The sequence below is a fragment of the Eleginops maclovinus genome, chromosome 5 (assembly GCF_036324505.1).
Source record: "Eleginops maclovinus isolate JMC-PN-2008 ecotype Puerto Natales chromosome 5, JC_Emac_rtc_rv5, whole genome shotgun sequence".
In the NCBI taxonomy this organism is placed as follows: Eukaryota; Metazoa; Chordata; class Actinopteri; order Perciformes; family Eleginopidae; genus Eleginops; species Eleginops maclovinus.
The window spans coordinates 7,211,771-7,227,928 of record NC_086353.1 but is presented as its reverse complement, the minus strand read 5'-3'; the positions used below and the strand labels follow the sequence as shown (position 1 = coordinate 7,227,928).

Sequence of the window (16,158 nt, the reverse complement as noted above, 5' to 3'; positions counted from 1 at the left end):
ATGGTTGACTCCTCTCGTTGAGCACAAGAAGCACAGATCTGTAAAGAGAACAGTATTGATCTGCACAGCTCTTGTTCAGTTAATGCAGTGCTGAATGTTAGTTGAGAAGGCACAGTGCAGAGTGCAGGATTTATACATACCTTTATTTTAATCAAAGGCTAAATACTAATATTCATACCATGTTTTATGCCAGTCTGGCTTCGCCTCCACTGGGATTTGATACTTGCTGTAAGTGCTGTGTGTAAGCCGCGAGTCATTATGTCTTCCTCTGAAAGTCTCCGCTCTGCTGCAGTGAGTCTCCTCTTTATGGATCAATACTGAAGCACTGAGCTGACACAGTGAAAAGCAATATTCATAAATAATGAGCAGGGCACCCTTTCCTCGTGGCCTGTCTTTCAGTCCTGACCAAGAACAGTAAACAACGAATCATGCTTACCGTTTGCTTAAGGAGCATTCTGATTTAAGATTACATGTTGTGTTACTGTACTGCCTTAAATGTTTGCTGCATACATATTGTTTTGTCCTTGTTTCAGTTTGACAGTGTAGATCTGTGTTGAATTCCTCTCCTGCTGTTCTGTTTGTTCCCTCGAGATGACAACCTGGTGTTTGAGGATATTTCAGTTTCAATGAATCACAGAGAGCTGTCACCTTTAGCACCTCCCCCCTCCCATCGGCAGCACAAAGATGTGCCAGTAAGTGAGCATGGAGAACAGCTTTAAGTGCTTCATTATTACCCTTTTCACCACCTTTTATGTTGCGGGCAAATTGGCACTCGGTCACAGCTGCACATCAAAGCATGAAGCACTTCAACCAAATAAACGGATGTGGCAATAGCAGTTCTTGTCATTTTTGCAATATTTACCTGAAAAGGGACTAATCACAGTCGATTCTAGAGTAGATCTCTCTGCGTTATTCAAGCCGGCCAGACAGCATCTCGCATACTAAACAGGGTGGACAGCCCAGGGGCAAAGACACTTGTATACCCTCGGTGGATTCAAACTTTAATTGACCACTTAAAGGTGTTTTCAAACGAGATGCCAATTTTAGAGGCAGTTTATTTGCTCATAAACTCAATATTAGGATATTAGTTGACGTTGCAAGACCCTTTTTTTTGTTGCCTTAAGCAGGATAAACTGAGTTGAGATGCGCTTGCAAAAAGGTTGAAAAAAAGTGGATTTTTTTTCTTTTCTTCAAATTAAGTGGAAATTTACACATAACCTCCAGGCCATGGGATTTTACTTCAATACCGACACGGATGAGAAGAAAAAGGACAAATCTGGTGGAAAATAAGTAACAAAGAACTGGATGATATAACGGCGATTCTGCTTTACAATGAAATAAAATCACTAAATGTTTTGCTATTTAGTGAAAAGTAGTGCTTGTAAAGTCGGTTCATTGTTTCAAGAACATAAGACCGTACCACAGGTGTTACAGGCTTTGAATTTACATTTTGATAGGTTATGTATTTTGGCCATTACATGCCAGAAAATAGTGGAATGTCATACTTGTATTTCCCGTAATATTTTTCCGTATTTTCCCAAATGTATTCAAACAGTTTTCATTGTCATACAAAAAAGTTAGATTACTTTTGTCAATATTGTAAACATTTTAGCTGCCCTTAGCTTTCTGTTTGATCAACTCATCAGTCATTCAATGCTTTCAGCTTCAAATCACAATAATGCAGAAGTAATCACACCATGTAAAAGCCTAAAACTAGCACTTGAAGTATGAATATAGATATTTGATTACGTTAATATATAGTAATTCTGACCTTGTAATCCATACTTTTATTTATGATTTCATGTTTTCTTGATGGGACTGTTGTTCCTTGTTGCCATGTGTGAGAAATAATCGGTGTGTTTTTAGTGTATTTATTGCTGCTTCTGCATTGCATTACCGTTTTTGCATTGCCTGTGTATTATTGGTGATAACCGGCAGTGATTTTTGAACATTTTCTGTTATGTGTGCTATTAATGGGCAGCTGCTGCCTTTAACAGAGGACCCATTCTCAGTTCTTGTTTGTTTTCTTGTTTGCCCTGCCGTTATCAGCGCCCCTCCCACTCTCCCTCCCTGCCTCCCAAGGCCCCACAGCTTCATCAGCTCTGGTAACTATGCGCTTCTGTGCTGAACAATGTTAATGTCGTCCCCGAGCGTCACTTCATCGTCAGGTTAAACATCTGTGCCGAGGTGAGCGGTGAATACACAATCTCACCAAAGCTGGGACAGATGTTGTCACATGAGGGAGTTAGAAAGGATGCACTTTTTATTGCAGATGTTTGCTCTGGCACTAATCACAGACATGCCATCTGCATAAATCCCAAAATAGTGTGCACTCATAAAAGCTTAATGACTGTTAATTACTGGGATTGAGCTAAATAACTGCGTATTAAAGAGTTTATATTTTCCACTTTGAGAGACCGTCATCAGCTTTTCAAGTGGCCATTTTATTTGACTGATTATAGCGGCAGACATCATCTTGACCGCAGTGACGGATTATTACCATAATAGTCCTGTCTGCTCTGTTATTGTCTCCCAAATGATTACCCTGGACCCCTCCCCCACCGCATGCCTGACGGTATCCTGCTCATCAGTCCCTCTGGTGCACACAGAGTGGCTTGGATTTCTTACAATATTCTGTCCACTGCTTCCTCACTTATTGGAACAACCGGGAGCTCAGATGTCATTCGAGGAAAGCACTTTTATCGGCAAGTTGGAGGAGCTGAGTCTGAGTGGTTTACCGCTGGAGCTGGTGGTGGTGGTGGGGGGAGGCTGTATAGTGGTGGCAGCAGCGTTGACGACGATAGCATCCTCATTGCACAGAAGCCGAAGGCAGGGGAGGGAAGGGAGAGACACGCATGGAAACTGTGGGAGGCAGAAGGGAGTAGTGACAGGCATTGCATCCTGAGTATTATTTGCAGTATCACAAGAAGCTGTTGTATGGATAAGAGTGAGTTTGAGAAAAAAATAAGGGGAAGCTACAGCAGGAGGCGTGTGTTGTTTGGAGATGGAAGTAGAGCAGAGGGAGTGGAGTAGGTGTGAAGCAATCACGAGGGAAATGGACCGGGAAACTGTACTTCCCATCACACGTGTCCTCACTGGATTAAGGTGAGCGTCGGCGTGTGTATTATGTTAACGAAACCAACCTGATCTCAGTGAGGGAGTACCTGTGGATCAGCAGCATGTGGAATAATTACAGAAAAGACATCAGCTGTGAGGACAACTAAGGGATTCACAGGACCAGGAAGTGGATGCGGCTCACAGCTCATCTCTTTTCCACACGTCTTCTAACCCCAGAACAGCGAGTCTACTAATGAGCAAGTCGATGTGTGGCTGTGGCTGCAGCTTCATCTCCTCTTTGATGAAGAGACTGGGCCGCACAACGTGCTGCTCAGATCTTTTCTCCAGCCATACTTCAGAACAGCTGCACCGACTGGCCACCGGCTGCCCACCTCAACCAAAGGTAACGATGGGTCGCTGCCCACTGTCCCTGTACGCTTCTGATCAATCGGCATTTGTGTGTTATCACCCATTTGCAATGCAGGACACATGTGTGGCCGGACATCATATTGCAGAAAGCACAGCGTGTGAGGTACAGCGTCCTTGTTCATCTGCTTTGGTTGTCTGAAACGATTTCCCAGGTTTAAGAAGTGTGCTACCAGGCAGTGCAGCACAGTAATTGATTATTTAATGGCACCAGGTGATTTAATGGCTGTCTTGCTGCCTTGACAACAGTGGACTTGCTTTCAGCTGGCAGACTTATTCAAATGGATGCCTTCAGACGGCCTGTGGTTTGCAGTAATTGCTGCCCATCATCAATTGAGGGAGAAAGCTTTTCCTAATGGAACAAATAAAAGCCTTACAAGATTTTGTGTGTGTCTGAGTGCTTGTGTGCAAATGCCAGTGTGTGAGTGGGACTTTGCTCCAACACACACTTGTGTCTCATGGCTGTAGCTTCTATGGTCCCCTCTGTTTCTGTTTGTTATGCACAAGACTGAGTTTAATAGTTTGCTGGCACCGACTACGATTTTAAGTCCCTTACAGAGACCTTCTGGCAGACGGCCATCCTCACTGTGGACGGGGTTGATTCTCTCAGTTTCTGAGAAGATTTATGCTCATGTGTAATGATAGAAATCCACAAAGGAAGATGTTGTGGTATGATAGGATGGTTGCATGGCAGAATTTCAAATAAAGAGATAATGAGTGAACTAGGTATTGTGCTTATATTTAATCCCACTTTTGTGTTGAACGGAAGTTGTTGTTTTCCTGAGACAGCATTGTCTCAGTGTGAAGTCCTTAAAACTGCAAAATGAATGTGGAGAAACCACGTGTCCCTCTGTCGAGCAGCTCAGGGTTTCACTTTCTTCCTCTGAGACATCACAGGGCACCAGCTCTAAATAGAAACATCGATTAAAAGCTCCCGCGCTGAATTGGAGACAAAAAGGTTTGAAGAAATGCTGTGTATGTATAGGATTTACAGAGTTTTCATGAATACTTAAATTTCATTTGTTGGCTCAAAGATTTTACCATTGAAAAAGTGAAGTTTCATCACCTTATTAGTTTTTGTTGCAGTTTTTCAGGAATCTGTTACAAGACAGCAGTATCTGTCACCTTTAAATGGCCAGTATTGGGTTGTTCAGTCTTCATTAATGTCCTGCTGCTAATATATGAACATCTAAGTGGATTCATTGTACTTCCGCGGTTCGATCTATTCTGTTACTATGTGCTTTGTGGACAGCCAATATTTTCTCCACTCTCCCGCTGTTGTATTAAGGTCATATTGGTGTGATTTATTGCTGCTATTTGAGGATGTTCAGCTCAGTCTTATTTTCCTTCTTTATTCTCAACACAGTTTATGTGCTAGCTGTATCCAGTAGCCTTGAAACGACACAGTCTCTTTCTCGCTCAGGTTTCATCTTTTTCAAAGCTAGAAATCATTGTCGCACATTAGCCCTTAGGATCTCGGTTTTCACAATCCATCAAGAAACATAGAATCCCATCCTAAGCATATTATTCATGATTCGAATGATTTCTAAATGGATATTTTAATAGCTGCCAACCACCATCTCAGATGTCATTAATTCTGAAAAAGCAATATGTCTTAAAAAAAAAAAAATGTAACATTTCAACTAAAAAAGGCAGTACTTTTAAAAGTAATTATACCCAAGTGTCTTCATTAACTCCCGTCTCAACCAACTTTACTGACATTTACTGGCAGCTAAATTAAGGTAAGGAAATCTCAAGATTAATGAGACTTTATAAAACAAGTTATGCCAGCTGTAAGGGATGTGCTGTGGATATGTATGAGACCCTAGATGTTTTAGTCCGAAACTGTCATCGGCATTTGAGTCTTCGATGGATCTGTTTTTCGTAAAAGTCTGACAATAATTCCCTACATGTTTGAGGTATGTACCTGATAAGACATTTTGCGTTTAAAAACTACTTCAAACCCAACTTAAAATGACATATATTGTAACAAGAATGGAATGGGTTGCAGAAGGACCAGAAATAGACCAATCTTCCCGAATGAAGCATAATAATTAAGATGCCTATATTGATCAGATATGCAATATTGGCCTTGGACAGCCATAGAAATAACTGTTTGTCTTACTTTCTGCTTGATGCACAACAGCCGCGTTTAGATGACATCTCACAGTGTCTTTGAGTTTAATTGTAATCAGTGTTCCAACACTTTTTATGTGTTTGACTTGCAGTTAAAGTTTTGTTCTACATCTGTAAGAAACAAGTTTGGTTTTCAGTTGTTTGGGGGTGCAGTCAGATGAGCTTCTGTGAATAGAGCTGTGCTGTCTTTCCAAATCCACCAGAGAGAAGCACACTCTGGTTGAAGTGCTCCATGTTGAGTGTTTTCACAAGGCTAAACTAAAGTCTGTGTGTGCCACAGCTGTGGCTTTATCTGTGAAGTGCCAACTTGGCATCGCCCTGAGAAAAAACTCCCACCCTCTTGTCCACATCAGCAGCTACACCAGGGACTGTCTGTCTGTACGTCATACTGCCAGACTGCTGGGCACACAATATCATGACATGATTATTCTAAGAAAATGGAACTTTTTATAAATACATGCTTAAGAAGAATCTGTCTGAGCTGGCATGCGACAAAATATTTAGCAGGCGTTTACATTATATACAGAATTCACAAAAAAAACCTGTAGTTAAACTTTGTTGGTGTGTAAACGTTGCATTCATTTTTCTTCTTGCCACTTTCTTCGTGAGTTTGACATATCAGTGTAGCACATTTATAAACTGTTATGCTGTTGTTGTTTTGGCAAACTTTTACCTATTTACAAATGGAAACAGAGAAACACACATATTTATCTGGAGTTGGTGTTTTTGGCTATCTGGCAATTGTGTACAATATTCATTCACTTGGGTATTGACTAGCTTCTGTAAGAAATATCTGGCTTTTCAGATGCTAAAGGCCCCTCTGTGTTTACCAGGTAGCTGCTAGTGTAATCTGCATCTCTTTTAGTGATAAGCAGGTAGCATACAGTGGGTTCTCAGAACTGTTTTTGCTGATAAAATCCACAACCAAGCTAAAGCCATCAGTATAAGAAGACTTAATAAAAGACCACGTTTTGTTCCATTACTTTGAAAAATCTCAGATCTCATTTTCTGTGTTTGCTCTCGGACGCTCTGTCTCTCCGGGCCACCTGTGTCACCTGTTTGCTTCCAGAGACACAAATTCACACCTGCCCTCCCCGGCTTTCCAAAGCTATTTACGTCCACTTCATCGCTCTTGCAGCACAACTTTCATTCATCAGACTCTATTCTTAGTCCTGCAATGCTTGGGACCATGTGCCAAGTCTTTGTTCACTACAAGTGTTCCTAGAATCTTTCTGTATGTTAGCCGCACAGCTAAACCAATTCAACAGAAGGACCGTTTTATATATGATTGTACATGCTGCTATTCTGAAAGGATTGTCTGCTTGCAATTTAAAGGTACAGTTGGTTGACGAAAGGACTCAATTCAATGGTGAATAACAACCTGATTTAAAAAAACGCTCTAACATTTGTGCTTTTCGGCTATAATTGAAACAGAACACACAAGTCTCTTTGCCAACAAATGAATTAAAATGTACCTTAAGCTACAGCCACGAGACGAAAGTCAGTTACATTTGTCCTGTTTAATCAACAACACATCTGTATTTTGATTCACCCTCTCCTCCTGTTTACACTGCTCACAATCGTTTGAACAACAATAACAACCAACACATTTCATGCTGTGTTTAGGGAACTAATTACGGAAACCTTGGCTGTTGCGATAAAAGGCTGGGGCAACTTTCGCTATTCATAGCCTTCCTCCTCTGAGCTCACAGCAATGGACTGGGAGTCCCGAGGGGGCTCTGTGCAATCTGAGATAGGTCTAATGCTTCCCACCACAGCACCGGGACCAAGCAGCAGAGAAGGGGAGAATCCTTACAAAGGGACCAGTGACTTCTCTTCAAGGTCAAAGCAATTGGTTTCCGCTGAGACAGATAAAGTATGTGAGCCTCTGGCAAAAAATTCTCATCTCGTCTGTAGTGCATTGAGATTTGGAACCGCCGTCTGCATAGCTGATTCCTAATTTGTCACAGTAATGATTAGCTAAAGACCTCATGTGGGCTTTGAAAAGGCCCATTGGCACCGTTTAAAGCTACATTAGCTAAGATTATGTACAATTCAACAGAAAAAATAAACCTCTTCATAGTAATGTGTGTTACCAGTGTCTAAGCTCTGACCTCATGTGAACCACCAAGTGTAATTTGGATTTAAATTGAGATAATTACCCTCATTTTGTGTTGTTCACAATATACTAATTGTTAGGAAGACCCTTTTTGTAAATATTGCGGACTTCTTAGAGAAATATGTGACAGCATGACGATCATATTGGCTTAAAGCACAATGCAAATAGGTGACAGATATAAAGTGTGTTTAACTATGAAGATGTTCTAGCTGCCTTGTTATACTCGGGGTTGATAACGTGTTTTAAGATGTGTAGAATATTTATCTGGGCCTCCGCAGAGGCTCCATTCTGGCTCTTATTTCTCACTACTTGTCTTACAGCTTTATGAATGGCTGATCATTGATACTAAACAGCCTTGAGGATGGAACCGCTTCACATGTTACCTTCGCAGCCCACCACCACTTGGACTTGAAAAATCCATGACTCAAACATCCCACTTCCCTTTTATTTACATAAGTCTTTCTTGCCACTTGAATGCTGAGTCAGTGGAAAAACATTCTCACAATCACAAATCCAGACACTGTAGTTCTTAGTAAAGATTAAATGGAAAGAGATACTGGACAAGCACCCAAGTAGGATCAAAACAGACTGATTTTGCGACTTTTGTATCATCCAATAGGATTGCAGATGTTACTCTTTTCCTCTTTGTTCCGATAGATACTCCTGTGGATTTAAAAGATAAATTAACCAATTAATAATGTCCTTTCGCCATCTTTTTTGAGCAGAATGATCTGATACAGATCTTATTGCGTGGCTTTGGTATTGTTAAGATGTTCCCAATCCATATACTTACGATTGTATCAATATTTTTTAAACAAATTGTGAAAGCAGTTGTATGAATTTGCAAAAGCCTGAACAAAAGTTTCATGTGTAAAAACAATAGCCTTGTGACTACTCAATACCTGAGTTAAGGTGTCCAAATTGGTATGTTGAGACAAAAAAAAATGTTCATGCAGTCAGTTGCATGTAAGTGCAGGGACATTTGGAGTCGGAAATGGGCTTCAAGAGAGTTGATGCTTTGATGGTGACGGATTAGACTTGTAGTTGGATTCCTGTGTGCTTTCTCAGAGGGAAGCTGTCTCATTGTAGATAAAGCTGTGGTGCCGCTCCTTCAATTGCACACATGGTTTGGGACATTTCAGAAGCATGCTGTGTGACTTGTGTGTTTATTCAGAAGGGTTGCCGTCATAATCCAGTGAGTGCACAGCAGCAACACAGGGTTTACAAGATAAACACTGTGTCTTTTCCATTTATCCGAAGCATGTAACTCCTGGTACAGCCATGTTTTCCTTTTGCATATTACAGATTGGACTTTTTTTGATGTATTAGTTGCAAGTAGGAAGACTGGACGCTCTCAGGGCTTTTCTGCTCATCTGTCTGCATGTGAGGCACAGCATTTAACGCTGTGTGATCTGAAGCCAAACCAAATCACTCCCGCCTTTTTGTTCTTGTCTGCTTCAACAGCAATGGTGTGGCTCCAAGGGCAAATGGTTAATGTTAATTATTTAAATTTAGAAGGAAAATAAAACATGAAGAGTAATGGTCTCACTTTGTTTTGAAAAAAAAAGAAGCAATTAACAGTTTCTGGAATTATTATTTAATCTAAGCAGTTGTTTGATGATTGATTTTTGCCTCACAAACACAAGCAAATTTTGGAAATGAGAAATACAAATTACCATATTTTAACCATCTGCGTCTCTTGTCCTTTTTTGTGCGTCTCTTTGCAGAATGCCAAGGCCTTCTCCTCCTCAGACAGCCTAGCGAAGGTCCAGGAGGTAGCAAGCTGGCTTTTGGAAATGAACCAGGATCTGCTGTCGGGGGGCAGCAGCAGCAGGCGGGGTCGGGGGCCGGGGGGTCCGGCAGTCCGAGGTAACGCCTCCTCCACGACCCGGGCACCCCAGCAGGCAGCAGAGGAGGGTGATGAGGATGAGCACATGAACCGGGTAGTAGAGGAGGAAGAGCAGCTGCAGCAAAGGGTAAGACCGGCTGACATTCAAAACTAAAAACTGATAGGGAGGCTTTCTAAAGAGTGACATCATCAAGGCATGTAGATTTTAATATATTGCTGCTGCAATACTTAACTTTTACTAATGAATGAAACTGGCGGCAGCACATGGGAAATCAGCTCATGCTGCTTCCACTGACTTGCTCTACAAACGTACAAAAAGTCAAATCTTATATTTTCAAAGTTTGTGGTGCCTTTTTTAATTGTATTTTTAACCTGCTTACTCTTTTTATTTTACTAAAAATAAACAGGAAATAACTTAATGTGCATATAGACAGTTTGTGTGACAGAGTTCCTCTTGGCATTTATTTTGCCTCTACCAGCTGATGGTTGCTTGGTAACCTTATCCTTTGTATACCCTACTAACCTGTAAAACACAAACTGTGAAAAAGACTTGCAGCGCTGTGCCGGGTACAACAACTGAAGAACATACACACCGGTCTGAATCCTTTAGGTCTTTATTCTATCTGAATATGTCGGACTTGAACTGATTTTCCTGGAAAATAATGGGACCTATGGCAAAACCAAAACCCTTCAACAGATTTCATTTAGCATCAGACCGTTCCTCTGAGGCATTGTGTTTTCTTTGGCTCCTCACAGGCTGAGGCGTCGCAGGTTGATGGCGAGAGAGAACAACCATGGGCGCCAAGTGATTCGGGAGCCAGCAACGGCCCTCGGGGGGACGAGGACGGCGAGGAAGACGAGGAGGGCCCTCCAAACGAAGTGAACGGAGGTGAGAAAGGAGCCCGATGGATGTGGGGGGCAGAGCAGCGGAGACTACGAGGCCAGCCGCTGGGCGAGGAGGACGAGGAGGAGGAGGAAGAGGAAGAGAACAACAACAGCAGCAGTCACCAAGAGGAGGAGGAGGCGGAGGAGAGGACAGAGGGAGGGGAGTCACAGGGGAGGGAAGAGGGTGAGGAGGAAGAGGAGGAGGATGAGGACGAGGAGGAGATGGACCAAGATAGTGACGAGTTTGAACATTCGGCGGAGAGTGGGAGGGAGGAGGAAGAGGAGGAGGAAGGAGAGGGAGAGGACGGGCTGCGGTCTCCCTCTCTCAGGAACAATGTGTCTACCCCCAATAACAACCTGGACTCGGGTTGTACTCACCAAAGCTCTTCCAACAAGAAGGTAAGCTCAGCTGCTGTTTGCTGAAGCGTTTTCATTGGGAGTGCTTCACCTTCCCCTGAAAAGATAGTCCCCCTGTCAAGATTTCACAGAGTGGTGTGAAACCCCCAGAGTTTACAGGGCCAATGTTTCTGGAATCAATACTATAAGACCACAAACGAGATTTAATTCACCTCTGTTGTATCAGAGTGAAGGCAGAAACCAGTACCTCATGACCAAATAAAACCAAGCATTTTCCTGACTGACCGGGTAGCACTTGACTCAAGTAACAATACTTGCAATCCGGTTGTATTGACCCGTTGACACTTCTGCAGCAGTTTCAGAAGTCTCTCACAGGCGGTGTTGTCACATCGCTACTGTGAAAACTCCCCACAATGCTCTGCACTGGCAGCACGTGTTGTTATTTAAAGCAGCAGCTCCCTCTTTTGGCACAAGTCTGTAATTGCACTTCAAAAAAATGCAATATATTTTTTTATCCGTGACCAAATCTCTTACTCATTGGCTAGGGTAGCAGATATTCCTTATTCAAGAAATGATAGAATTTAATCAAATCATTGATTCATTGGATAAGAAATACTTTAGATTGAATGTAGAGCAAAATTATATAACAAAAGTGAAAATAAAACTGTTATCTTTAACCTTTCAATTGATTTCCATCTGAGAAAAAACACTCTTTTTTTAAAAGCTTGAATTCCATACAATAATATATTTGTCAAAACCAAATCAACACACATTAATTGAATTTATTTGTTATAAAACTTTCTTGGGTTTAAAGAAAGAAGAAAACTGTCCTGCAGCAGAAGAAACTCTATAATAAATAACAGAAAGGGAGAAGGAGCGATCCAACATGCCACAAAAGTCCTAAGGCCAGAGTCGACCTGGGATTTAGCATCTGTGTAGCATACACTGTTACCACTTCAGGGCTCTGAAAAATATACACCACTACATTATTAAAGGGGGGAGATGATATACAGCACACCACACGGCTGTCATAAATGAGACAGAGGAGGGTCTGGATAAATCACCATTCATTAAAGCAGCAGTTATATCTGGTCACAACAATCAGAAAAACAGATTAACGACGACTGATCAGAAGTTAAAGTCTTCCTGTGCATCTTATTTCAGCAGTTTGATCACATGCTGAATTCCAGCTCCGCATTGTCATGCAGTCTCTGATAGAGTGACAGCACAAGAAGAAGAAATTATAGCTGAACCGCCTCTTCGTAAAGCACTTCATCTGTTTTAGGACAGGTTAAAACTCCAGGCACGTTCATGCCTCCCTGATTGATTGCTGACATGATGAGTTTGAAAACCGCTTAATGTTCAGAAGATGAGTGAGACAAATCGTCAGGTCTTCCCTCAGTAACCGTGCTGATGTGCCTGGTGCACACGGCTCTGATGTAGCACAGCACCAGTGTTTATTGGTGCTGTCTTTTTTCAGTGATGACGTGGATATTTTGTTGAGTGTGTTTCAGTGGCCTTCACAACATCTGTATTTCATCTTGGGAAATAGTCGGCCATGATGTTTACTAGAAGTTAAGGAGGGTATTTATGGCTTGCAGTGTCTTTGCAATGCTATGACATGGACTTCCACAAGAGAAAAAATGTGTTTAATGCCATCATGGCCCTGTTTGTCCTCTAGACTCCATGGTTAATAATAGCCTGTTTGGATTATTAAGATCATTTCAACATGAATACAAATCTGCAGCAGCCATAACCAACCCTAATTCAGTATTTGTCCGGTTTTAATTTTAATCCATACCCACGTTATAGTTTCCTTTCCCAAAATAATGCTGGAGGCAGATACTTATATCTGTAATGGCACAGGTGAACTATGTTTTATGCTGTTTTATTATATCGTGCATATTCCCGTTTATGCTCAAAGGCTAATTAAGTATGATACGGATAAATACCACAATATATTTGTAATTAGTCAAAGGTCTCTAAATCCTCTTTTGGGCAAATATGTAATGGTACAACTCATTTTTAGATCAAATTATCACACTTCTGATTTCTGAGATTAAGCCATTTTATTTAACTTACTATATTAAGTCTTGGGTACATTCTTTCTACCTAATCAGATATATGGAGAAAACCAAAGTCCTGTGTTCTCAAAGAAAAAATATAGGACGATGAATTGATAAGACGAATTGCATTTTCAGCCAAATGGTTTCTTCAGATTTGTGTTCAGGCACGCCAGGAAACACTTCCAAGAGATATTCAAAACGCCAGTAGCGGGCACGGATGTCTTAATCCAGCAGAGGTAATATAGACGACACCAGAGATAATAAACACATCTCAACAGACGGTGATAACGAAAGTTGTGACAGATTTATCATCAGCAGTGAGGTCTCATGGCACGTACACTGCTTCTCCCCCGACACTCGCCTGACAATAGGAAGCGGCACAGCAATGAAGTTTAATTATTGCTGCTGAAGAGCATTTGTCTCTCTTAAATGTCACGGTTGTTTCCTGTATTGCATGCCATACCTGAGTGGTGTTTTGTGTGATGGAGACATTGCCCTTGCTTATATTGGCCTAAATATAGCAGTTATTCTGAATTTGTTCCTGTGCGCCTCTCACCATCTGACGCAGCTGTCAGGAAGGTTTGTCAGGGCTTCAGTCACTGCAGACGGCCAGCTGGCTTTGATGTTGAAAGTACACATTTTGTTCAGCTGTGGGTCCTGAATGCTTGGAATTAGGGGAGGTGCAGGAAGCCTAGATTGACATTTATTTGACAGTTCAAGGGAGAGTCATCTCAGATATTTATGCTCTGTGTGGTTTAGGTGTGATGCGCTATCATACTGTAGCTGGTTGCTTGTAAATAAGAGTGATGGTGGAAAATTCTACTCCTCTGTCTGAATTAGGTTTGATATCTTTGTATGTTTTGTTCTGAAGGCCCAACACTTTAAATCCTAATAATATATACGCTTTACTGAAAAAAAACATATCATAAAAAAGCAAAAAACCCTCTGAAATCATGAACTGGAACTAGGTTATTTGTGGAATTTATTGAATTGAAACTTTATCAAAACAGTTGCAGATGAATCCAACTGATATTGCAGCTGTGGTTACAGCCTATTGACCTTGATTTAGATGATTGAACGTAACTTAAATAAACATTAACAAACGCTTTTAAGAAGTTCAAAGTACTGTGTAGTGAGCTCAATGTAGCTTCCACAATGATATATACGGATCACATTAAAACTAAAAACCTCTCGTGAAAATGGTCTGTATGATAATGTAAATTAAGTATTTAAGTGCATTTCATTTGTTACAAAGAGTCACCATGGATCTTGTGTCTGCTTTTGAGTCATATTAGCAGTCAATGAGTTGATGAGGTAAAAAAATAAAATGCCAATAATTTCCTTTTATTATAAAAACATTTAAGCAGTGGTAATCCGCAAGGTATGTTAAATGTATGAGTTTTGTTAGTGAGAAAATATGTATTTCTGTATTCATTTATACTTTTCCAAACCTGGGTTACAACATGACCAGCAGTAGTAGCAGTGGATGGATAACCTTCATATTGATTACACATTTAAAGGTCCCGTGTGTGCTGCCATAGAGCATACGTGCGCAGTCTATGATATATGCTTTTTGTGACAGCTGCAGGATCCACGTGTCAAACAAGGGCAGGCAGGGTTGCAGCAGATATCAGTACCCATGTTTGGACCGAGAATGAGTCAGTCCATGTGGGGTTTGTGAAGTAATGTCTGCATGCACCGTCTGTGTGCAAACAGTGTACATGTGTAAAGGTGTAAAGTAGTAGTAGTGTTAAAAAAACATGGATGTTCCGGTTCTGTGCATGTGTTCACATGTCCCTGCTGAGGACAGGTTTTGTTCCCAGGCTCGTGTGCTGTTGGTTCGGATCTCGAGAATTAGACGCTTCACCTCCTCTTCTTCACCTGCCACTATTCTTGCCAACGTGGTGATACTCAGGGTCATGCTCATCATTTATCTTTTTCACATTCTTTAAGATCTTTTTGAATCCATATTCAAACACCCCTGCAGGCCCAAAGTGCAAAGATTTGAGTCAAAGCTTCATCTAGATTTACAATTTGAGCAGATGCCTTTCTCTTCAAGGGCACTTAAAAGGGCACGCATCACATGACATTTGAGTGTGTTGAATGACAGATTATATGGTGTTGGATTTACATGAGGCTTGAATCTGTGGGGCTGAGGCAGGTGTTGATATTTACATAATGTGTGGTATACATTAGCCCTTGGTAAGGCAGATTTGACAGTGGCAGCTGGAGAAAATGTTTAGGGTTGTTTAAGGTAAGTGTTAAAGGTCATAGCGAGTGGAGCACTGTATATGCTTATTGAAAAATGATCATAATCCCACATCTTGTGGAAATGACTCTCACTTTTGAAATGTAGTAGTTCTAGTATTCATTTTGGTCTGACCTCTTTATTACCGCTGAGCTTCAAAGTTAGACACATTTTTTAATGGTTTTATTTCCATAACTCTTCATAAACAGTGTGCAATCAGAAGGGGTAGATCTTGATATTTATTTTTTGTAGTGGTAGAAATTTATTGCATTTTACAGTTTTTCTCTTCAAAGCTTTTAAATATGGAATTAGGATATATTTTTATTTCACACAGCATTGGAAACGTAAAAAAAAAAGTATTACTGAATGTTTCAAGTTTTTTTTTGTTTCATATGTGATGAGAATAAACTGGAACATATCATGCCCGTTTTAGACTCCCTACGGTACACTGCTGTCTGTTCATCTTGGAATTAATTTGAACATATCACTCACTATGACTAATGACTCGGGCATTATGTGATCCTGTCGGATTAGATTTCTTATAATGACTCATCAGAGACCTTGGTTGCCAGGCAAAGCTTGAGAACACCATGAGGGCAAGAGTGCATTGACTGTACAGTACATTGCTTTACAAAGACATTGATTCATCTGGAATAATGATAGAAAAATATGAATCTCGACAAATTAAAACCAAAGTACTTTACCTCAATCATGTAGGGAATTATATTAACATCTCTAGCATCATTGAAAATAAGTGAAATTATCTATTTAACTCCAATGTATTTGTATCTGTAAAGGCTCAGATGTCCTTCTCCTCTTTGTGTCGTGTCTGATCGTCAAACCTATGTTAATATTGACGAAGGGACATTCAAAGAGAGGGTCAGCTGCTCTCTCTGGTGCTCATTGGTTAATGGCTTTGAGGACGCAATGACTTGGACAAGGTTGAAATAATATTATCCCGCTTTGTTCCTACAGCCAATGAAACAAAGAGTGTTATGGCATTGAGTGATACGGC

The 16,158-nt window shown here is 40.9% G+C and overlaps 1 protein-coding gene across 2 annotated transcripts in view; it reads left to right on the top strand.

The window, feature by feature from the left end:
* The window catches only part of fbxw7 (F-box and WD repeat domain containing 7), a 109,629-nt gene that overhangs the window by 23,069 nt on the left and 70,402 nt on the right, over positions 1-16,158 (top strand). For both annotated transcript variants that reach the window (XM_063884343.1, XM_063884342.1), the window contains 2 exons: positions 9,466-9,714; positions 10,344-10,871. In XM_063884343.1, coding sequence (XP_063740413.1) covers positions 9,535-9,714; positions 10,344-10,871 — 708 coding nt within the window. In that variant the 5' untranslated portion in view covers positions 9,466-9,534. The remainder of the gene's footprint in view (positions 1-9,465; positions 9,715-10,343; positions 10,872-16,158) is intronic.